The 24,751-nt window shown below is 44.7% G+C and overlaps 1 protein-coding gene across 2 annotated transcripts in view; it reads right to left on the bottom strand.

The window, feature by feature from the left end:
- Nucleotides 1-24,751, bottom strand: part of RBM6 (RNA binding motif protein 6) — a 57,815-nt gene that overhangs the window by 31,445 nt on the left and 1,619 nt on the right. Inside the window, exons 2-6 of one of the 2 annotated variants that reach the window (XM_086846243.1) lie at nucleotides 21,724-21,833; nucleotides 18,208-19,546; nucleotides 17,370-17,459; nucleotides 16,319-16,388; nucleotides 3,989-4,062 (exon numbers count right to left, since the gene is read on the bottom strand). In XM_086846243.1, coding sequence (XP_086702369.1) covers nucleotides 3,989-4,062; nucleotides 16,319-16,388; nucleotides 17,370-17,459; nucleotides 18,208-19,546; nucleotides 21,724-21,767 — 1,617 coding nt within the window. In that variant the 5' untranslated portion in view covers nucleotides 21,768-21,833. Of the gene's footprint in view, nucleotides 1-3,988; nucleotides 4,063-16,318; nucleotides 16,389-17,369; nucleotides 17,460-18,207; nucleotides 19,772-21,723; nucleotides 21,834-24,751 lie in introns of both variants that reach the window. The other variant, XM_086846244.1, reaches the window with a different exon arrangement.

A 24,751-nucleotide genomic window follows, 5' to 3' on the forward strand; every position in this document is an offset into this window, starting at 1 on the left:
AGCACCCACAAAATCCAGTAAGAATCCCTCTAACCCTCTCCAGTAAAAAACAAGCAGGGAGTGGAGACATTGGTGTGCTCAGCAAGCTAAACCAGGACAACACTGCAGGGAAACTGCTCTGACAAGTGCCAGCCTCAGTGCAGGAAGGCACAAGAGCAAGTCTCAAACAACCACTCCAGCACATGCCTGGAGACCTGCACAATAATGTACAGTGTAGACATTTCTAAAAGTTCATGCTATAGCTCTCCTCTTGCCCTCTTTCTTAAAAAATAGAAGGAAATGATTACAAAGTTGTTAGGTACTAGCAAAAAAAGCTAGGAAATATTCATGCAGTCAGTGTTGCTAAGTTTGAGGCCTGAGCGGATTTGGAGACAATACTAGAGTCAGTTGAGACAAACCATTTGCTCCTGAGCTCAAAAATCCCATCCTGCTTCCATATGTATAACAACCAGTTCCATCTCAGTGGAAACAGTAAAAGATGCAAGCAGCAGACATAGGCTCTTTCCATTTCTCCTCCTCCTGCCTTTACGACACACAACAGTACACAAAGGGTACTTCATTTCCCACCTGATTTTCTCACACCAAGAGACATGCTCATTATGTCTGCTCTTTTCTACACATGAAGGAGGAGCACAAGAAGATCACATGCCTATGGACAAGAGCAGCCATGGGCTGTATTCCCTAAGTTGCTTCCAAGAAGCCAAGCTGGTACCCTCAGACAGGAACACTACTACACCAGGGGCTACGCCAAAGAAATGCCAAATGCCACACCACATCCTTTCAAAAATGAGAATAAGGGAAAGTTATTTAGGATAAATCATGTGGCTTAGCAGACAGAAACCCCATTTTCCATTCAAAATAACTTTCTCCCCAACAGAAAAGCAGCTCATCACAGACAGAAAAGAGGTCTCACCCAACTCAAGTGACAGCCAGCGTGAAACAAAAGGCCACCAGGAGCATCACCAACCATGAAGCTGCTACAAGGGCTGGATCTAGGCTCTGCACAACAAGTCAACAGCTCATCTGCCCTGCCAGGGCAGAGCCCCCACAAAGGCAGTGGGAGAGCCTGCACCTGGCACCTCACTCCTCCAGCCCTGTAGCCAGCACCTCCACACGGGGAATATCTGCAACCCAGCACCTTTCATGCATATTAGGTGGGACCTTGGTGCTGGAATAAGTTGCCAATGCAACAGTCAACAAGTCAAAGCAATTAATAAGGGACCTGCTGTCATTACTTCAGCTGTGGCAGTTAATACACATGGAATGCAACTCTCCTGCAAAATTAGGGCAACACAGAATATGGGTGTTTCCTTATCACTATATATGTAACAGAAAAGCCCCCTCAAATCTCAGCAGTCGCATATACATGCTAAGATTTACTGAATGGAGGGAGTTGAACCTGGTAAATCTGTAGTTTGCAAGTCTGGCAATGATCTTAAGTGGGTGCTGGTGTATGTCAAGTAAAACAAAAAGATTTCACAGTATCAGAATGATACAATATAGGGATGTAGCAAATTGTTCCTCAGGCAGGGGCAGTTCAACAGGCATTAAACAGCATCAGAAATGCTGGTTTTGCACAAGCTATTTATTCCCAGCCTGCAGATGCCTGAGAAAGAGTCAGGTTGACTAGTGAGGGACCAGAATGTCACTTGCTATTTATGCTCTCACAAGTGACTGAATTTGACAGGGACAGTTGATAACCTTCTGAAAATAACTGAACTATCCAAGAATCTGTGTCTTAGCTAACACAGGTTTTTTGTTTTGCAGCTTGCAAAAATGCAGACTCTCGGTCTAAGGAGATGATCTTGTAACTCTACCCTGGAAGTCATTGAAGTGGAATATCTATTCTCTAGGGAGAATTCCTAACTCCCTTTTTGAAGATCTCTGTTTGTCTCTGAGAATTTTAAAGTCACTTATTTCCTTTGCAGTATGTCAAATTTTATTTGGTACAAATATTGCTAGTTTGTTTTTTTCTTTTAGTTAGGTAATTAGAAGGGCTCCTTTTCATATTTAGTCAAAAGCAGATTAGACAAGTTAACCTAAGTGGGGCAGTCCAGAAGTTACAGCTCTCCTGACCAAATGCATGCAGCTTGGGTCATCCCAAACCCCACATGTCTCACTTATCTAATTACTGTAGATCTACTAAAACATGATGAAGATTGGCACATGGAGGCTTGGGAGATAATCCCTTCCAAGCACTCCATCTTCCACCTTTCCTCTGCACACACACAGAGTCGGGTATAGCAGGAAGAAAACTGGAAGACTTTCCATACCCTGTTTTTAGCACATCCCAGATGTGCATGGCTGTGACCTCAACTCCTGTCACTAGCAGGGAAGGGAAGCACAGGAAAGCATTCCCCAGCCTGAATGGCTGCTGTTACTGATGCTGGGGAGGTCAGTAAGCAGCAGTGGAACACCAGCCAGAGCTTCTTCCCATGCACATGTGTGCAGTGATTTACTGGGCACCTGCAGGCACTCAATTCAGTTTAAGGACTGGTGCCTACTGGCTCTCGGCTGTAGCAATGGACCAAACTTGATCAAGTTAAAATACCTGCCCAATTCTATATACTCCAAATGGGAGAAAGGGCAGAGAAGGCATCAACAATCAGAAAAAGAGGGATTCCCAAATTCCCAGACACTTGGGAGTTGCTCTTGCATAGGAAGACGTTATTTCATGAGAGTAGAATGGTGGAGAGAATACAGAGAGGCATTTGGTTAAAAGCAGTGTCATCTATAATTATAGATTCCCCAGTGACAACAAAATAATTTGGGAATCGTAGAAACACTGAAGGGGAAATAAAAGTTGTCACTGATGGTAAAAGTAATAATTAATTCTGGAGCCTTCTCTCTCTCTGCTCCTCACCACCACCTCGGTGGGAATGTGCCAGGCTCTTTCCCAGCAACAGAATTATTTCTGTAAAACATTTTTCTAAGTTGCAATACCTCTGTAACTGAAAATAGAGGCAAATGCGAGTGCTTAGTGGGACCTTTGAAACCCCAGCTGTGAAGACTCATTAGCTGTAACTACATTTTTGCAGATGCACAGCTCTGAATCTGACTCATAACTCTCCTCCCGTGACAGCAAGACCTGGGATTCAGGTAAAAAGGCTTAAGATAATTGATACAGATTCTTACTCAGGCAAATTGGGAGGAAGAAAGCAGCAAAGAGAAGGCTTAAGGGACATGGTGGAGGAAGGGGGATCAGAAGTTGTCTCTGTTGAGGAATCCATCATTTGCAGTTCCAAGGCACAAGGAGGGCAGTATGATATGGAAATCTATGTTTTATCAAACAAATTTTATGCATCTTGCTCTTGTATGGGGAACAACAGCTCTAGCTTCAAATACCAGGTCAGAGTAAAGGCCCCTCTAGAATAGCTACTGGGGATTTCAGTCATTTTGTCCTTTAAGGGCTGGAAATGTTCAGGTTTACCAGGCTCAACTGCACGTAAGGGTAGTCCTTGTGTCTGCAGCTCCAGGTTGCCAAAGGACAGGATAGATATGGGGGAGATGCACAATTAAGCATCTCTCCCACACATAAAGCATATGGCAAAGTGGAGCACTCAAGTCACAGCTGACTCAGAGCTGCACACGAGGGTATGCACCTACAGTCACATGTGCATGTGTGTGTGCACGAACAGCCGGGGGAAGCATTTACTGCCAGCACAGCTCTCCCGACTGCATTTCAGAGAGTACAAAAACAGCAGGGTCAAAACCTGCAGTAGGAGTCTGTCAGCCACCAGCCTCTGACTGCAGCCAGTGTGCTGACACACACCAGGGAAGAGGGCAGACCACATGGTGTCCAGCAGCTCTTTCCTGCTGGCATTTCTAAGCCTGATACAAGATTCTGGTAACAACATTTAAACCGCGGTGTTGTGTATTATACAAGAACAGATCTTCCTTCACAAAAACCTCATTGGCTTTCCACCACCCCACCAAAAAAAAATATATTAAAAATCTTCTAGCAGCATTGACCGAATTGTAAAGCAACCTGGTTGGCTTCCATGCATCCGATGGCCTCTTCCAAGAGTGAAAACTCCACGCAGACATAGCCATAGTCGTAACCTGGGGACAGCATTTAAATACAGACGGGAGTCATGTTAGTGCCTTGTCATAAAGAAAGCCACATTAAATAATCAATTTCCCTTTCCCTCCAATGACAAGCCCTCTAACCACCACCCCTCTACCTCAGAATGAAAAAGAAAGAAACCAGGGACTAGCTGGATGATGATTAACCGTGCAGTTTACCATGAATGTTAATAGTAGTGTTCCCACTTTGCCTCACACAACCCAGTGACAGACACACCCTTCCTTAGGGCAAGAAATAATTGCTTTGCTGTTTGTTTTTTCTAAGTCATAGTGACTTTCCATTGCCAGTTTCGCATTTTGTGCTACCTTGGAGGCAGCATTCTCCAAAGTAAGTGTTGATAAATCATTTCCAAGTACCTTGCTGCAGATGTATTTTACACGAATAGCTAGCATTTTAATTGGACAATATTTCAGAAAGAACTAACACTATTCCTTTGCCTTTGCTATTTTTCTTTCAACACCTGCTTACTTTTTGAAGTCCAATCCCTTTGCATTATGAAAAAGTGCAGCTGAGCAGGAATGAGAACTCCAACTTTCTCATTTTGGTATAGATGTCACTGCACACATAACAAGAGGGTGTGGGAGCTTTAAGTTTGGATTCAAGAAACTATAGAGCCTTTACTCCTCTCATTCCTTGGAAAGCTGTCTTCTCCATCACTGCAGAAGGGACCCACTGATTTAACTGTGTACTCCAGTTATCTGCTCTGAAATATGTCCCAAAGTAAAGTGCAGGGTGAACACTACAGAACCTAAGACCAACTCAAGATCCATCCTGATGTTGAAACTATCTCCAAGAACTGGAGTGCTGAGGAACAGCCCAAACTCACAACCTCACCCTTCACATGTCAAGGCACATTCCAAAACAGTACTTTCCAGATGACCATGAGCAGAGATGGTCCTACATGGGCATAAGCAGCGAGAGGGCTTGTCTCCCTCCTCCTGCTGCTCTTTTGGCTGGTTTGGAGCAAGAGGAAGGCTGGTCTACATGTGATTTGTGCCATTTTAGGCACCTAGCTGTCCTGGTGAGGAGTCTGTCTTCCCTCCTACTAAAGATGCACATCTCAACTGTGGTATTTTCAACCCAGGTATGCATCTGGCTCCTACTGTTTCAGCCCTTCACCTTCTATGAAAAGGTAACTCCATGCATGCTTCTCTCAGGCAAGACATTCTAGCCTCCTGAAAAGCAACCCCCATCTCCCTCAAGCCTACGCCTAAGAACATTTGCTGCACTCTCTATTTTTCCCTTCCCTCTCACTTTATCTTTGTACTTTACCACATCAAAGACAGGACCACACAAAACTATTTCATCATCAAACCCTACTGATTTTTTAATTTATTTTTTTTTATTCTGGGAGCTCTTTGCATGTTGTTCCAACAACACAATCCTGACTTTGCACCTTTGCCTTTAATAACAAGACTCCAATTTGAATCTTCCACCTTGCAGAGGAATTTATTCCCCCTTCCTATATTATTTTAGTCAATATAATTATGCTAAACGGAAATTTATCAATCTGTGTGCTGTTCAGCTCAGTGGAATATGCAGTCCAGCAGCACATCTGTGGTAGAAGGCAGCTAAAGCCACCTGACACTCTTACATCAAGTGGGCACCTGGAACTAGAGGTGTGGCTTCAGCTGGCAGGACTGACAGAACCAAATTGATCCAGCTGTTCCCACAGCATCCATTCTGCTCTGCAGTACAGCCAGACCAGATCACATTTTGAAAATGAAGGAGTTCTCCTCTCTGCAGAAGGCAGCTGCTCTCCAGAAGCAGTGCTGCCCCTTGCTGGGAGACTGCTCTGCATTCCGGGCAGACACCTCTGCTACTCCATGCACAGTGTGCAGCCTCACGTGGTACATTATTTTAAAGCCTTACTCAAATCCAGAACTCTCGAGTCACTTCTTTCTTTTCTGTTTAAAAAAGGGCTGCATGAATGGTATTCTTCAGCCCATAAGGCTCCTGATTCCCCTTCAGAGAGGGTTTTTGAAAGCTGCTGTGATCAGCAAGGCAAGATCAGAGCACTATGCTTACTTCCACATGTAGGAGACCTCATGAGAGACACAAAGCAAGCTTGCAGAAGTTTTCATTCTATTTGCTCTGCAATAAGAGGACGTTTATATCCCAGTCCTCATGAAGGGAATGAGTAGTTTAGACATGGATTTAATCCAGCATGACACAACCGAGAGCGCAAGGCTGGATGTTATACGGAGATACAAAGGCTCAGACGTTTGGAGGAATGTATGCCAGAGGATCATTCCAAGCATTACATGGAGACAGTTAAGGGGAAGCCCAGCACATTCTTCCTTCTGCACTTTCCCCACCTCTGCTCTCCCCCACCGAACTCATAAACATAGCAGCAGTAACATATACAAAAACAATAACTGTGGCCCCCATATCCTGCCAAAATGCAGCTCCAGGCCAGACGTTCAGCTCTTGTGGTCGGCTCGCAGAGGGACGCAGCGTTCTGGAATTCACTACAAGCTGTCCTTGCACAGACAGCACTGAAGTAGTGATGCAAGAAGAGAGCAGCCTGGAGCCACTTGCTGAAAACCACTGCTGAAGACGTGTGGGGGCTTGACACTTTTCCTCTCCCCCAGATCCAGAGCTTTGCATGGATCTGACAAGCACACTCAGGATGTGAGAACTACGGAGTAACATCAGCCTGGGGCGGCACACCACTCCTGCTCTGCCCCCCTGCCCCCAACTCCTCCAGAGCATCCTTCCATTTTAGACCATAGCAGGGAGGCGATGATATGGAAGCCCGTGGAACAATGGCACCACACCTTGAAACCCCAATGGCTGCTGATTTTTCCACCATCTCCAACAATCACATTACCCAGAGAACAACACTTGAAACATAACCAAGTGACTTGAGGCTGGTTCTTAAGGTGGAGCAACTACAGAGGCTCCTGCCACCAGCTGTTATTGTGCTTCTTCCCTGCCTCCTCCATAGGACTGGTCCAGCTCTGTGCAGCAGCTGCCGAGCTTGGATATTTTTGTTTCCAAAGCCTTCACACAGTTTGCCTGTCAGAATGCCAACAATTTAGGTGCTGTTACCAGAAGCAGGGCATGGGATTTCAATGGAGGAATAGGACCAGGCACCTAATGGAGGAACTGGTTCCATAGGCATGCCAAGGTAATCAGTGCTCCCCTGTGAGTGAGAGCTCTTGGACACCCTCTGGTATTCTTCAGGTCATAGCAGTAAAACCAAAGCAATCAAACCAGCAAAGCAAAACCACTGCTGAAGAACAGTGTGGGGTTTTTGACTCAGAGGCCTAACTTCATGTGCAAGGTTTCACATGAAGATATAAATCCTGGTATCTTCATCTACTGATTAGTACAATACTACAGTTCCAGAATCCACAAGAAATTAGAATGAAGTAATGATTTGCAAAAAAATATATGATCAAAATAAACTCTGTCAAAAAGGAAAGAAATTCATTTGTTGTATCTCCCCCACACAACCTCTGAGCACAGCTACACTGTCCAAATGATCTTTCCAACAGGAACGCTTGAACTTGCCCAGATTTTTGCCCTAGCACAGCCATAAAACATGCACGTCCTCATCTCCCCCCATGTTTTAGGTCAACTGTGTAAAAGGACTCTTGTACCTTATTTAGCTACTTCCTTTCAGCTGTGCAAGTCTACAGTACCACAGGCTGTGTACGATGGATGAAATCAGAATGCAAGGAGAGCGTGCACATAGATTGCAGAAGACTTCTGCTTTCCCTTAAGTGCTTCTATGTATACACAATCCTTTACGGATGCTCCCAAAGCATGCTCGGCTGTCTTCTGCACTGAAAATGGCACAAACGCTTAATACTTAGGAGTAAGGACACATTTAGAGCTCCAGGAAGCTGCTCTGTGAGCATTGGAATGAGGAACATTCTGCCTCTGAAACAGACGTGTTTTAGCAAAGTGAATTTTGACAGCAAATGGAGGGTCCCTGCTAGCATGCAATGGTTTGGCTAAAAATCCTGAAAGCCTGCCTTAAAATTACTGTTCTTTGGCTTCAGATATAGAGATCAAAGACTTGAGATTTAAAATAAGTCTTGTCTCTACACAGACACAGTTTCTACAGAACAACTGACACATAGTAATGTGTTACTTCAGCATAGTTTGTTATATCAAAGATCTAAATAAAGGAAAACCATAATGTTGTTCTCATAGGGGCTGTAAGCAGTGTGAAGACAAAAAAAAAATATCTCTGGAGTTTTAGAAGACCAAACGAAAAGATCCTATAGTGACAGCAGCCCTATCTGTGCCAAAGCAAAGATAGTTTTGGAAAGAAGGCAGGATGGCAACATGACAAAGGCATCCAATCTGAGAGGCGATCCAGCTTCTTGATTCTAGGAATGGGTGTGCAGTCAGTCGTGCTTCTGCACAACCCCAGCAAGCTTAAGGCATTAGGTCATCTCACATCCACAGAGAGCCATCACCTGCCTTTGCAAAATCAACTGTGACAAACCCCTGGCTGCTCTGGGGGGAACAAAGATGCTCCTTCTCCAGGACAGGAAGAAGATGGTCTCCCATTAAGGTAAATCCCTGTAACAGCTCACTGAAGGACACTACATTAACCTGCCAGCGTGGCGGAGGGCCCTGCATCTGCCAGGTGGGCAGATGGATGCAATGCAGTCTCCATAGTCAGAGAGCTTCCCCACCATCCCAACAACATTTCACTTGTGTTTTTTCCCCTAGAATAAGACAGAACTATCACAGAAGAAAAGCACATGCACTTCTGGGGACTTCTAGGACTCTAGGACTTCTAGAACTCAGAGATGGCGCATTAAAGCAGAGCCTTGGCCAGCAGCTGAAGCAGGAGATTCTTGCTGCTCACTCCCCCCAGAGACAGCTTGGCAGAGCAGGGTGCAGCTGAGGAAATGATCCACAGAGTTTCACCCATGCTAGAGAAGAAAGTTCTATTGCTCCAAGGGCCTGAAGTATGGAGTGACTATGAAGGACTTCTACATCCCTGAAGGAATCCACGGTCTCATGCACTGACCTTTGGTGAGCTCAGGTAATGGAGATAGGGATTGTGCACCCTGTTCTCAGAGAATCTGCCATTCTGTGGTTAAAAGGAAGATCTAAGTCAGGAGTGGGAGATTTTGGCAAGGTGCCCATGACCCCAGGCACAAGATTGGCCTCATCTCCAAGGAAAGATGAGGATGTAGGTGATCCATACCAGAGTGAACAATACTGGAGAACACTTCTCTGGATCTCTGTGCTATTACACTGGGCTACTATTAGGAGGCATCATACACTCAATGCTTCCAAGAAAACAGGAGCTCCTGGACGTGCTCAGGAATGGCTGTACCTGTGCTTACTCAGCAGGCAGTGAGGATGGGCAGCAGAGTAGTGCCTTCTGTGGTGGGCAGAGGAAATAAATCTGCCCACCAGTCTGAAAAGCTGGAGGGCACCCCCGCAGCACGGCAGGGACGGCGGCAATCTATCTAGGCTACCATAGAAGCCAAAATCATGAGCTCTCTGAATACCAGCTGGTGGATTCTGAGCATCCATAAATTTGTCAGATCTCTTTACTGCACAGATAAATTGGTCTTCAGAGTTACTAAGGCTGAAGAGCTGTACTAGAATGAACAGGACAATCTGCAACAAGCCATATCCAAAATCCCTTTCAAAGGCTGAGCATTTACAAGCCACACCTGCTGCTGGTCCTGCTGTCCCTCTGTGTAAAGAAGTACACTCTTACACACTCATTCATGACAGAGAATAACACTGAAACCTCAGGAAATGAAACAGAGCTGTATTCTGAAAGATAGAGCACTACAGTCCATCCTCCTCCCTCCATCCTGGAGAACAAGACACAGAAAGGACCTGACTGAGAGACACCCTCAAAGGCAGACATCAGCAGCTCCATAAACTACAGCAACTATTACAGTCAGAGCCCCAAATGGCTGTCAACCCTTCTTGGTCCAAGGAGGATAGTTTATACACCAGCAAAAATGAGAGAAGGGAAAAAATCCAATGCTAAGATTGTACACACTGTAGTTTTATTAAAGACAAAGTATCGCATTATGTTTGTACAGAAATCTGGAATCTGAGGAAGGTTGGGGCTTTCACTAAATTCCATGAGAGAGGACTGTGAGCTGCATACCTGGGAAGGTGTTCCATCCAGGAACTTGGTTTTAAAGTGCTGCTAATGTCAACTTGGTCCTCCAGGATATATGACTTGTCATCTTAGCACAAGGTAATCAAGGTAATGTCAGTACACTGTGCAAAGCCTTGAAGTTTTGCTCCAGAGATGCAAAAGGAATGAGCACCTTTGTAAAAATGTATTCTGCATGTCAAAAAGGCTGTAAGCATGTTTTACAGATGGATGTGTTTGTTGCCTTTTCAGAATAGGCCTTATAACCCTCAACCAAGGTTGATCATTATCACAAACACTGACAGAGATCACATTTGTACTTCCTATTTCCTAAGGTACCACATCACAGATGAGGACAGAGCAAGAACACCTTTTGCTTCAAGAGACAATGCACTAGTGCCCTGAAACCAAGCAAGGCAAGCCAAAAGCCTACTGCCCACACAGCTGGGAAAACTGGCAAGGACTGCTATTGATGACCATGGACTACTTCCAGCTAAGTGTATTTTTTGGCTCTTGGCAGGCTATTCTGGCTACAAGCTAGAATCAATTGGTTCAGGCAGATCAGTGCTGAAGATATTTCCACAAGTCCTGGCAGGTGAGCCCTGCAGTCCTCTGCTGATGATTGGGGGATCTGACCATGCCTCAAGGGGAAACTCCTCCTGTGCTACAGCACCTGGTGGGCTCAGGGATGGTCACCTCAGTTCCCAGAAAGTGCCTGAGGTCTGCATGCCTGAGTCATGGCTGATACAGCCAAGTGAGCCACACAACCTTTACTGTGCAAAGCACTAAGCACAGCAACAGATTATTTATCCTATGGTGCATCAGCACCAGCCTTGGTGGTGAGCCAAGCTGTCCTCTGTATAATTTGCACAACAGGCCAGATGCCCCTCTGCACCACAGCATGTGCTAGAGACATCCTACAGCAACCCACAGCGTGTGCTTTGTACCAAACCCAAGAATCTAAGTCCTTGGAAGACCTAGTCCTGTGGGGAAGCCACCAGCTCACCACAAGTCCACCCTTCAGAGAGGTTTCCTCAAGGATCACTCCAGAAAGGAAACAAAAAGGCTTCCATTTGGCACAGTTCCAGAAACACTCCCTCTCCCTGGAGGAGCAGCTCACCTCTCCAGTCCTACCTAAAGCTGGGAGCTGCAGCACGACGGCACCTGTGGCAGGAGCAGCATCTTGCCAGCACTCCTGGCCTCCAGGAGCAGCCCTTCCCAAACACCACCCACAGCAAGGAAGCTAAAATCCTGTTCTATGTGGGCCTGACAAATGCACAGCCATGTCTACCTCAAGGGAAAAGCGATCTCACTGCCTTGGAATGCACTCCAGCCATAGAAAATGGAGAACTTATCCCTACTGAGAAGAGGTGCACCAATTTAAAAAAATAAAAAAAAAATCTGCACCAATTTTTTCATTATGAGCTGGAAACTTCTGGACCCTGAGATTATGAGCTTTAGCAAAACACAACACTGAAAAATACAATTCTGAATTCCAGAGGCTTCCTGATATATTCTTGAAACCAATGATTCACTGTTGTGATATACAAGATAGACTGCACTTGGAGGGGAAAAAAAAAGCAGCACCTTTTAAAGATTTATCTAAGGGGCTTATTAATATTTAACAGGGCACCAATGCGGCAGAGCTTAGAGAGAACAAGCAAGATAATCTAGTTTTTTGTAGGACTTGGCCGAGGCAATTTTAAGTTTAACACAGGGAAGGATAAGGGAAGCAGTTCCAAGCACCACATAAGGGGCTAATCTGGAGAAATGAAACAGAACATGAATGCTAGGGCAAGAAGGTGGCTGAGCAAGCAGTACTTTTAGTGGCAATAATACTTGCTAAAAAAAAAGAAAAAAGCTTTTCAAAATGGAGCAGGCAGCTGCCATAAAGCAGCTCATGTTTTCAGGTGACACTACATTTCTTGGGTGTTCCTCCATCACAGGAAGAAGCCTGTCCTTTAGCATCAGTCACCTGTATCTGTGCAGACATTGCTCTGGCCCTAAGCATTACTGCTGCTCAGGGAGCTTTTACCTGCTCCAGGCATTCCTGTTCCATGGCTGCTTTGCTCCTCAGGGGTGCTGTATTGTGTTCCCACATACCCACCCAGGGTTCAAAAGTGAGTATTTGCAAGGGTTAGAATAGGGTTTAAAAACCCAAACTTCCCAATTTCTGAAGAGCTGCACTAATTTAGAGAATAAAGGGGCTAGGGCAGATTTCACTGCTCCTGCTGACTAGAATCCAGTCACCTAGTCCCTCCAGGTCCACACTTGAGAATCCCTCTCTGTCATGCTGCTCTCCACCCTAGTGAGAGAGTCCATTCTCCACCAAGGCTCTCCCAGCCCAGCAAAAATTCTTCTCAGTTCTCCAGATGGGCTTATGGAGTGAACTAGAAAAGTCTCATGGGCTGCCAGCCATTTCTCAGGCTTATTTCCCTGAACAGCTTTCCCAGCTGCTGGTACCAACACTAACACGAATCCTGGTTGGAAAACACATGTTCCAAGCTTGTCCCACTGCATGCTGCATCCAGGAGAACAATTTGAACAGAAGGCTCAGAGTGTGCCTTGTGCTTTCACTTATTACTTTGGACACTACTGCAGTGTCTTTTAAGATAAGCAGTCCTTTAAGATAAGGCTGGCTTCATGTGCTTCCTTCTGCAGGGCACAAGTGTGTGACTCAGCCAGAGCTCTGTGCATATCACAACCTCAAAACGGGATCTCAGGCTTATGTCTGACATTAGCCAGGGAAGCAGAAATAAAGCCTGATGAAAATCAGGCAGGAGGTAAGCTTAAAATATGATCAAAATCAAAACCAGGGCAAGGTGTGTTCATGTTAGATTCCCCAAAGGTCAAAAGGTATCAGCTTCAAGTTCCTGGCAGTCAGCACCGAGGCAGGAGCATGGACAGTAACAGGAGGAGTAGAGACCCCACACCATGAGCAGCCAGCGCTGTCACACACTGCACTAACACCTTCACAGAGGGGACACCATGGTGTAAAGCCACATGAAATCCCTGAGCCCAGCAAGCAGAGACAAACACCTTCAGATGGGATAGGGGAGCTCACAACCCCTTCACAGAGAGCTGCTGACAAGTCATCACCACAAGCATCTACAGGAGCAATGGGACATCCATGCTCTGCCTCCACACAAGGCTCCAGGACATACTGCACACCAAAGCAGCTGATAGTCCTTGAGAAGGCTCCACGGTCACCTCAAGGTTTGCTCTTTGCAAAGATTAATTGGACAGACGTGACCAAATGCACTTGAGAACGCAAGCTGAAAGATTTAATATAGTTATTTCTGCCAAGGCTTGCTTACACATCACACTGGAAGAAGCCCTCTTCCCCCAAGAAAAGGATTTGGCACTTTCCGTTTGAATGTACAGGCATCAACTCAAAAATCTAACTGATGGAAATTGCACATTAATGTATTTTAGGGTAATACTATAACGTCTGACTTTGACATTTTATCATTGTAAATATCTGCCTCTTTGATTTAAATAGAATTACTATGCCACTTCTTAAGGTCTCTTCTTCCACTGCCTTGTTTAAAATCTAGCCATCATTTCAGTTTGTGGGCTTCAGAGACAAAATAATCTAAAGAATCAACAGCTTGAATGCATACAAAAATCACACCAGGTATATTAAGAACAGAGTTCCATTCTCAGCACAGCCTTCAGTGAAAATAGACTTTCCTTCGCACATACTGAGTATGTAAAAAAAACAAGGGGCTTTTTATAAAGAAATTGAGCTGCTTTTTCCAAGAAAAATCAACCATATATTTTTCCCCAAACCAGAAAGAGTCTTGTAGAAGATCATACAGTGGAATCATTACACTGAAGCTGCTGAGATAAGCTTTATGATAAGCGTTATCTTTTTGAGAAACTGATCCAAACCTCACTTATTTCGAGTTAATTGCGTGTTATTTGTTACGGCTGTTATTGTTCCCCCCACAGCTGCAGGCATTCTTTTCTCAAACACACTCAACATGCATACTCATGATTAATGTTATTTTTAACATTTCTGGACAGCACTCAAAAATATACAACCCACTCAGACTGTCTTAGCACGTGCTCCTCTGAGCCAGGCTGCCATCGTCCCACTGAGCCGATACAGCAGCACAGGTGTATCCCAGAGACATCGGTAATCCAAAACATTTGGTTTTAACTCCTATGGATATTTACATACACACCCCATCACAAAAGCTCTGCTTAGCCCGTGACTGGCCTCTAGTTTCAGAGAGGTTTAGCTTTTCAGAAGTTAATATTAATTCAATTCTATACATTTCTCAAGGAAGAGCAAATGTGAAAAGCTTAATTTTAAAAGGATTAATTTTACTACAGCTTCTAGTTACCCAATTTCTAAAAGAAGTATTCACTATGCAGGAAGCTTTTATTGCCCTAGACATATCCATCTTGTGCAAGAAGGATCAGAGAGCTGTTTAAATGCAGCCTCAGGACACAATGCAAAACAAAGACACTGGAGCCTCCATGTAACCTTGAACAAAAGCTACACCGCTTAAATGACTGATGTTGACTGGACAGGGTTAAACAACAGCTTCACACAGCTCATAAAACATGAGCTAATTTTAACTTCATTCTTTGCCTCCCCACAATTTCCAGAAAAACTTTTTAAAAAGCCAACTTTGCAGCTGAAGAGACAGCCTGAAACAGAATGCAGCTCTTGGAAAGACAGCAGAAAACTGCAACCCTCGCATCACATGTGACCACCCGCAGATACCGGAGCTTCTACACAAAACTTCAGACGCTGTGTCTCATCCTGAGCAGCCTTTGAAACAGGGAAGGAGAAGGAAGAAACAGAAGTTCTCTAATGAGGGCAGTAAGACCTAATAACGTATATGGGAAGAGACTTGCGAAGAAATTTCCAGTTCAAGTTGATTTATTACTGAAGTGACATATTTCAGAAGGAAAAAAAACCCCAAAACTGACAAATCTCATCAGCAAAGGCCAAAAAGGAGCGTGTTGCAATTATTGTGTTGCAGTCAGTGCTGTGTGGGTGACGACAGCCATGCTGAACTATGCTTAGAAAAGAGGAAAGGAAGCAAGAAAGACTAACTGTGCCCCTTAAGCCCTGCTTGTTGGGCCAGATTACGTGACACAGGGATGTTCTTTAGTTCAAAGGTTCCTGAGAAGGTTGTGAAATCTCCTTTGACAGCTTCCAGAAACTAAAATACACTTGAGAAATACCCCACTGCCCCAGTTTCTCTCCCCAGTTACTAAACACATTGGAAGCTTTTATATAATGTATTAACACCAAGAATTCCAGCTGCTCCACATACAACCCATACTGAAAATAAGAAAAAGCACTAATGAATGTAGAAGCCTCTGCTCTCCTAGGTTTAAAAAAAAACAAATTAAAATAAAATACCAGTTTCCAGGTGTTCCCTACTAGTATTATCCACACCAATCCCCAGGACTCACCCTTCCTACCATCGCACATCTTTGTTCCAGTACAACTTTTTCACAAAGCAGCCTTGTAAAATATTTCTTTCTTCAGAATCCTATACACACTGATCAGAAGTACAGCAGAACTTTATTCTTTGAATGAGGAAGAACATCCAGACCCAGTATTTGGATATCTGCTTATAAAACTTACTTTGTCTTTTTTTTTTTTTAACCTGTCGTCGTACCTAAGCAGAGCACCAGTTTCAGGATACTGAAGGAGAAATGTTAGGATGGAACAGATTTCCTGAGGACGCTATTTGTGCAGCATTTGTTCAACAGTAAGACCACCTCAGAAAAAAGATTTAGAACAACCCAAAAGGATTTAGTACTAGTTTAAAAAAAAAACAAAAAACAAACTATGGAGAAGTTAACCTGCTGTCCCATGGCTTTACTCTTGACAGCAATTAGAACAGCCTTAGTGCTCTTCCTGCTGCTCCTGCACCTCTCCAGAGGCAGCTGGACACATGCTCTACCTCTGAGGCAGCAGTGAGTATAGCCATCAATTTTGAGGACAAGAGGACAAACTACAAAACTCAGAGGGCATTTTCATTAAAAAATACTTGCAATTAGGGCATGTAAGATTTTAACCATATTTCCTGAGAGGGTATTGGTGTAAAAATTACCCTGTGGTCACCTTGAAACTAGAAGCACTGGAAAAGCATTCTCACCTGAGCTGTAATCTTTCAGTCGCAGGTCCTTCACAGGTGTCCCATCAGGCCCTCGGAAAGCATTGAGGATCTACAGGAAAAATGAGATCTACTTCATCTCCAAAATCAAGCCTCCAAACCCAAGGTACTTGTCAGTGCACATTTCTGTCTCTCCAAGAGTTCTATTCTTTCTAGGCTAAGTCCGTTACAAACTGACACACTTTTCAGCAGTACCTGAGAAATGTTACCGAGTTTTCAAAGTATTTTTGGGCTTTGTTTGAAGAAGCACCATTTACACCACAATTCAACTGTTCAAAGGTTTACTACACTGGTTTCAGCCAGATGGTTCAATTCCAATCTTATTTAAGGTCAAAGATGTCCCACTGCCTTTAAGAAAATCAAAGTACAAGGGCAACTGTTCTGAGTCTTATCACCCTCTGAAGGACAAAGTTCCTGCTGTGACTTCTCCTTTATCAGGCCTCAGAAGATGATCACTACAGCTAACCCTAGCAAAAACTGCTCCATATAGGGGTTCTCATACCTGGAACTTTCACCAAATAAACAAAAAACCCCAAAACCGGAGTCCTAATTCATAGTAGAAGCTTTAGGAAATGGAGCTACTTTCACCTTGTGGCCAAGATAATTTTATTTTTTTTCACTAAAAGCAGCAGGAACAGCAGACATCTTTTCCATCTTTGTAAGATCTCATTTAAGCAATTTCAAGTAACTAAGAACAAACAAGTTCACTTAGACACTACATGTCTTCTGAGCCCAAAATAGTAGTAACAATATTTGGTATATATAAAGCAGTGATGAAGTAAGGCATGTTGCAGAGTCTGGAGTCAAGGCTCCTAGCTATCAACACCCCACATGCAACCACAGGAAAACTCATCACTTCTAGAACCCCCAAAAACCCAAAATAATCAGATAACAGGTAACATTGCAGCGACTTCTAAATCTGGATTTTTCCCCTGGGGAAATGACAGACCATCTGATATGCATTAACCAGACTTCAAAGTGGTACTTTAGAAACCCTCAATAGAAGTTTCTGGATGAGAAACATCCCACTTACATCATCCTTTGTGGCAGTTTCAGGCACTCCTCCTAGTCGAATGAGCTTGCTTGGTTTCACATATTTGGGGCAGGTCCGGTAGTCTTGGTCCTTGAGTTCATACAATCAAGATGGTTTTACAAATGAGAGATGCTGGCTCACAACATACACAAGCAGCAGCAAAATAAAGCAGGGGAAAATTCAAATGCAAAGGCCCATAAGCAGCCTGACTCAAAGCTTTAACCCCTGCTGGAGATTCAGGGAGCTCTGGAGCTCATGCTCACTGAGCTCACTAGCTGTATAGTAAGATCTAGCTCCAGGAAAATAAAATGGGCAGATCATATCTCTCTGTTTTCCAGCAATGGGAGATTCAAACTCAACAGTAGTTATTCAAATTCAATAGCACTTAGTAGTGGAAACCTCCAGGTTTCCAAGATAACTCTGAAGGAAAACAAAACAGTTGTACAGAGGCCCACACAAGCCAGTAGCTTCTCTCTGATACTGCACATAAACAACATCCAGGGGGAAAAAACAAAGGAAGTTTATCTGTAACCACTTCCCCCAACACCTTCTGTCTGGCCATTTTCAACTCAGGGACTTTCTGAAGTCCCGTGGAGAACCTTTTCTGGTTCTACATATTTAGCAGCTCTCACTTGCTAAACTTCACTTCTCTTGGGAAGTGCTTTTGATATAGAAAGGGTGCCCATTAAAAAAACCAAAGCAGAGAAGGATCTCAGAGAAGGATGATGAACTGAACAGAACTGAAGTGATGGGATATGGATGAAGCCTCCTTCTCAACTCCCTCCGTTCTTTGGCCAACACACATTTAACAGAGACATCAATTGACAAAGACACCTACCTGAAGGTTCTTATAGGGCCTAGAATCTTTGCTGGGTTTTCCTTCTGCAAAGGACTTTCCATGTTCATAATCAAACATCTGATGCCCTGGCAGCCGGTGATCCACATCACGATATTCCATGTTCCGGTAGTCTGTATCTTGCCTCCCAAGGAAATCCAGGTCACCTTCACCCTTTAACCCAAGATCAGAATCGGATCTTTGCTGCTCCCCCCCAGAAAGCTGCTGCTGTTGCTGCTTGTTAGCAAAGGTCTGAGGTTGCTCCTCTTGGTCTTGAAGAGTAGGAAGAGGTCCGCGGCTATTTTGGAAATTGTGCGAAGCGTCATCTTCAAGACCCAGTCCCAGGGACTCCTCTTCTCTGGCTGGTGCTTCCGAGTGTTGAAATTCTCCTTTTTGGCTACCAAAGGGACTTCTATCCAGACTAAGTGCAGACTCATCTCTTTTGCTGGTGCTTAAACCAGAGCCCTCTCTTTCTGCTAAAGGTACAGTAGATTGGTTGTGCCTAAAATCTACAAGGCTTTGATCCATGGGAGGCATTTCCCTATCTGAAAAGTCCATGGGAGGAGCCACATCTCTGCTCCTAAAATCCTGATCAGATCGGGATCTGTGCCTATTTCTGAAGTCTGACGATGGTGCGTTCCTGTTTCTGAAGTCCAGATCAGAAGTGCCCACACCCCTGAAGTCCACATCAGGTACATCCCTGTTTCTGAAGTCTGAATAGGAATGTTCTCTGCCCCTGTAGTCTAACTCAGACATGTCTCTTGCCCTGAAGTCTGAATGAGGCCCGTCTCGACCTCTGAAGTCGAAATCGTAAGACCCCCTTCCCCTGAAGTCTGATGGAGGTTCCTCCCTGCCCCTGTAATCCATATTATGTGCTTCCCTATCCCTGTAGTTCATACGGAACGTGTCCCTGTTCCTGTAGTCCCCTGAAGGAACATCCCCACCCCTGAAGTCCATAGGGGGTCCTTCTCTCTCCTGGAAGTCTCCAGAGTACATATCCCTGCCCCTGTACTCAGAAGGGGGTGGCTCCCTGCCTCTGAAATCCATCTGAGATTCGTCTCTGCCCTGGAAGTCAGATGGTGGGAAATCCCTGCCCCTGAAATCATGGTGCCCGTCCCCACCTCTGAAGTCACTACGTGGTCCATCTCTAGCTCCATAGCTGAAAGAAGGTTCCTCTCTGTTGGCAAACTGAGGATTGAGGAGGCCTGAGAGTGCCTGGATATCAAAAGGAAGTGATTTTCTGCCAGAGAAGTTGCCAGAGTGTCTTTCTTGACCAAGACTATCAAGGGAAGGAGGATATTCCCTGTTCCACCCGGGAGCAAACCTTTCTTCTTGGCTCCCACTGTAGAAATAAAGACAGTATTATTCATAACGTGCTTAAGAGTCTGAAATCTACACAGCAGCACATTCTTCTCTAAACTTTTATAGAGCTGTGTAACAGTCTAAGATCCGCAGAAGATATTGATGTTTGGCAGTTTAAGATGAGGCAGCATACGACAGATGTGAGAAAGTAAACTTGGGTGCTCCCATTTCAGCACAATTTCCAGAAGCACTCAACAGGGAATACCTGCAATATTAATGGGTTAATGATGGCAGCAATCCACATAGTCCTGCACTGCACACAGCTCTGCAGCCGTCTGAGGTGCCAGCAGCTGGTGTGTTGGTTCACTAGCATCACCAGCACACACCTGTGAGGAACCCAGGAGTTTAAGCTCTCCAGGTTAGCTGGAAACAGCAACTTAACACATCCTCCTGAGGCACATGAAAGCAGAGGTTACCAAACAGGCTTTACTGACATGCTACAACACTCATTTATGCCTCCTTGTGCTGGAGTCCAAACTGGCAAATTCTGAAAGCCATCAGTTCAGACACTGTGGGTGCCTCACAGGACTATGCCAACAATCAACATCCAAGTGCTCGTGCCTCCAGACTGTCTTACGCTGAGTTCACAAGACTATGGCTATGAGCTCTCCCAATATCCTCATAAAAACACTCAGGAACAAGTCACCTCTTAAGGCAGCTTTTCAAAATCCAATGGGGATAGATTTTTTTTTTTTGGGGGGGGGGTGTGGTTTGAGATGGGACTATCTGATTTTTCATCTAAGCATGACTCCAATACATTTTTTAAAAAACAGAATAATACAGAATCAGCACATTTTAAAATAACACCAAATGCTAGCCAAAGCAGTGGACATTTCCTTAGCAACTACAGCAAGTCCTGTTATACTCTGAGTTTCACTACAGAATCACTCACCAAGACTAATCAAAGCATACGCAGATTTCCTAAGGTACACGGTCCATTTCACCACCATGTAGAATAGCAATTAAAACTTGGATCCAGATCAGCAGTCCCCACTCAATACATTAAAGAATGATGCCAATAAAATCCATTTAAAATCATCAGAGCAGCACTATTGATGTCATCACAAGACACAATCACTCCCTCATCAACACTGTTACTACATGTTCTGGAGGATACTGATTTTCATCAGCCTTCTTAACACATTACAGTAGACAATTATTTGAAGTATTCTTATGGCAGAAACCTAAGGCATGCCATGAGCATTACCTTTATCATATTTTAAAGGTACTGAGGTGCACACATGAGCAAAGGATGAAAGAATTATGCACAACAAAGGAAAATTCTAGATTTTGGTGGCTTCATTTTTTATACCCAGCGCTCTCCTGCAAACACAGGTCTCAGTAACAACCAGAGGAACATAAACTAATAAAAATACTGTGATGTGCAGGCAGGTCAGCTGCACATGAATCTTTAGAACAGTTGCAATGACATTCAAAAATGTCTTAGGAAAGAGTAGATGGGAATACAGACTTCATGCAAGTGCATTTAGTGTTAGGACAATGGGGAATTGGTTTAAACTGAAAGACAGTGGGTTTAGATTAGACACCAGGAGTAAATTCTTCCCTGCCAGGATGGTGAGGCCCTAGCACAGGCTTCCCAGAGAAGTTGTGGATACCTCATCTCTGGAAGGGTTCAAGGCCTGGCTGGATGGGGCTTGGGATAGTGGAAAGTGTCCCTGCCCATTGTAGGGGTATGGAACAAGATGGTACCTTCCAATCAAACCATTCTGTGATGCTATGATGCATGGACTTATTAACTTCATTGAAAGAATTGAACTCTCAAAGTTTTCATAAAATCCTGTGTGCAATGAATGTGCCAGTACTTCTGAACTCATTTTCCTCTCTTACAGGTGTTAACAGCACATAATACCAAAAGCCATACAGCACACCACCTTAGCTCACAACAGCTAAACTAAGTATCACTGAAAAAAGTGGTGTGGAGAAGGACTAGAAATGTTAAAAGCAGCTGTTGCTTGAAAACTAAATTAAAAACTTCACAGAAATGCAAAAACCATCAATTAACTTATCTGTTGTTTGGCAATCACAACTAGCTCCATAGAGACCTCACAACTTCTACCAAAACAGTAAACAGAGAGTTCCCAAGGCTTACTGTATTTAAGAATGTTCCTGAAACAAACTATACATTCAAGCGCTTACCGAAAAGATCCCATTCTGTTGCCTTGTCGATGGTCTCCCCACATTTTGGTCTTGTCTGGTAGGCCTCCAGCAATGGTTAATTCACTCTAACAACACCCAGATACCACTACCTGTTGAATAAACAACATGATGATAAGCCACAAGGCAAAGAACATGACATAAGAAAAACACTGCTGGCAAGAAGGGGTATGTGTAACACGTGATCAGGAGCCACAGATACACAAGACCACACTCAGGCATGAATGAATTCAAGCGTTGCATTTCTCCATGTTCAAATTTGTAAGCGTCAAATGACTCCTGAAATCAAACTGTCAATATGGTGGGCAAACAATTTGATATCTGCTTTGATTAACATAGAGCTTTCCAACATACTGTGCTGTCTGACACCATTCAGGGTGCAGCTAGAAATGTGAGAACGCCGCCATCTATAAACAACAAGGACCGCTGACGAACAACAGTTTGCAATTAATGTTTAATCCAAACTACTTTTGCCAAAAGCTCTTGGCTGCTCAAGGAAATGATCACCACTCTTGGTCTACCACAGATACTCTGCCCTCAGAAGTATGTAGATAACGGAGGAGGTTTTGCCAATAAATCATGACAGGCACTGTTCTCCAACGCTGCCCTCATCAAGCAGAGTGACGCAAGTAACACTTGCCTCAACAGAAATCTAAAATTTCATCCACTTCCTCCCACCAGTGGAGAAGGTGAGGATTTCCTGGCGATAACCAAAGCCAGAACTTGAAAAAGGAAGTACTTCCGTCTTTCCAAAAGAGAAAAAAAAAAAAAAAAAAAAAAAAAGCTTCAGCAGCTCATGGAGAAAACTGAGGGAGATGGCACCCTGATGGCCTCAAACCTGCCCTGGCCAATCCAGCTGCAGTGGTGCAGGGGGTGCCATGTCACCAGACCACAGCTGGGAGACCTGGTGCTTACACAGTGTTCCAAAGCGGGATTATTTAACTCCAGTGGTTGAGGGGACAGAAGACAGTACAGACAGTCACTGCCAGGCCTGGCTGGAGCAGCTCTTGTCAAAGAAAGGCACACAAAGTCCTGTTTGTTCTCCCTTCCAAAGGTCAGCGCTGCCATAGTGGAGGCAGGTCAGCAGAGCAGGTTATGACAGACCTTCCACCAGGGAGCGATTCCGGATGCTGCTGCTGCTGGCAGCTGTCTGTGCCAAGGAGCTGAGGTGCCAAGAGAGAGTCCATGCTCTTCCCAGGGTCCATTACCCGCCAGGGAAGGCTCGGGTGGGAGCCAGGGACAGCAGGTTCTGGCAGAAACCAAGCATGCAGAGGTGGAGGAAGGCAACCTGTGCAACCACCGCTGATCCATCCACCTCAATGTCACTTCCAAAAAAACAGATTCATTCCATTGGCCACTCAAGCCCAGGAGTACCAGTTTGCTCACATTTTACATGGCTCTTGATAAATAACCACCCTGGTCTCAAGGATTTCCTCCATCTTTCTATGAGGAAAAGTTCTCTAAGAGAACCAACACCACGCCCCCTTCATGGCAAGGGCAGGCAAAGGGAGAGGTTGTCAGCCAATCCTTTCCTCTGAGATCTTTTGCAGCCTACAGACCTCACATTTCTTGCTCTTCCTTTCTGGATTGCCCTCCCCCACACCAGTTCTCCTTAAGTCAACAACCTTACTGACACTTAAAAAAAGAAGAAAATAAAATTCCTTGCCAGCTGGGAACTGTTTAGACATAATATTCAAATTATCAGACAAGGGAAAAAATACCACTGGACAGCTATCAGGCCTGGCACAGACCTGCTGAGCCATGCAGCAACCTCCAGGAGTGCGAGGTCATGGCTCAATAACACAGGGAGCAACACTGGCTCTGACAGCCCCCACTCAGCCTGATCTGCTCCCCGCCTCCGCCTTTGGCAAAGCGACGGGTGTAAGTTGTGCCAGCTTGTGCTTTTCTGGGTCTGCACCACAGATGACCCTCAGAAGAGAGTTATATTTAACCCAGGTCACTTCAGGGATACGCTTTACCACACAATCCCACAAAGCAAGGTGACAGCAAACTGTAGGACAGGGACAGAAGGGTCTTAGCCTGGCTTCCAGTGACGCCAAGATCTCCTGAAGGTACACTCTGCTACAACTGCTCCAAAAAAAGCACACCGTGATGAGACATCGTGAGGATTCACCCTTCTGCCACGGGCAGATATCTGCCAGCTCAGCTCCCACCTCCCAGCTCACAGGTAAATGCTGGGAGACAGGTCACTCAGTGAGTGAGGCTGTTTGCCAAAAACACCCCAGGCCAACAGCAAATCATGGCAAAAAGCCACCTGCGCGCTTGGAACTGTGCATCCATTAGTTTCGTCATACTCTGGTCACAACCAAGTGTTTGAGGAGATGGAAACAGTCCAGTCACTCACAGAGCCCAGACCAACAGCTCTCTAGGACAATAATGAGCTGTTACAATTACCCTAAACATTTGGGAGGCAGACATGCATCATCTTTCCCTAATCCTATCCCAGCTGACTCTACTTCCTGGTGGCAAAGCCTCAGCTCCACCGAAAATACAGAAGGCACAACTAAACAAGGAGAAGCTCTTTTGTGGTTTGAGTTCCTCCAACGACTGGTGGTCACACAGCCCTCCCATGAGAGACTGGTGGAGCTCCGGATGCTCCCTGGCAATTACACCCAATGACTTCCTCAGGACCTTGCCCCTGCCCTCCCCAGTGCTTCCTCAGACAACTCTGGGGAGGTTCCTGTCTCCACTTTGCCAACTGCACATGCCAAGACTGACAGCAAACTCTTGGATCTTTTACTCCAATTTATATCCTCTTATGCTAAAATAATGGCTTTGATCATGGGAATTGTGCAGCTGAACCAGACTGAGCAACTGGTCTTCTTGAGGATTAAATAAAGACATCTGTCAAGGGGCCGAGTGGGAAACGCCAGCACAGCCCTCAAGTGTCTCCTCACCAATTTACACCCAACTTTACACTTTTTTCCATATATGGGGGAGAGAAAGGTAATTGGTGACAGACTGGGTGATATTTTCAGAAAAATACTCT

This window comes from Cyanistes caeruleus, chromosome 11 (genome assembly GCF_971803275.1).
Source record: "Cyanistes caeruleus chromosome 11, bCyaCae1.hap1.1, whole genome shotgun sequence".
In the NCBI taxonomy this organism is placed as follows: domain Eukaryota; kingdom Metazoa; phylum Chordata; class Aves; order Passeriformes; family Paridae; genus Cyanistes; species Cyanistes caeruleus.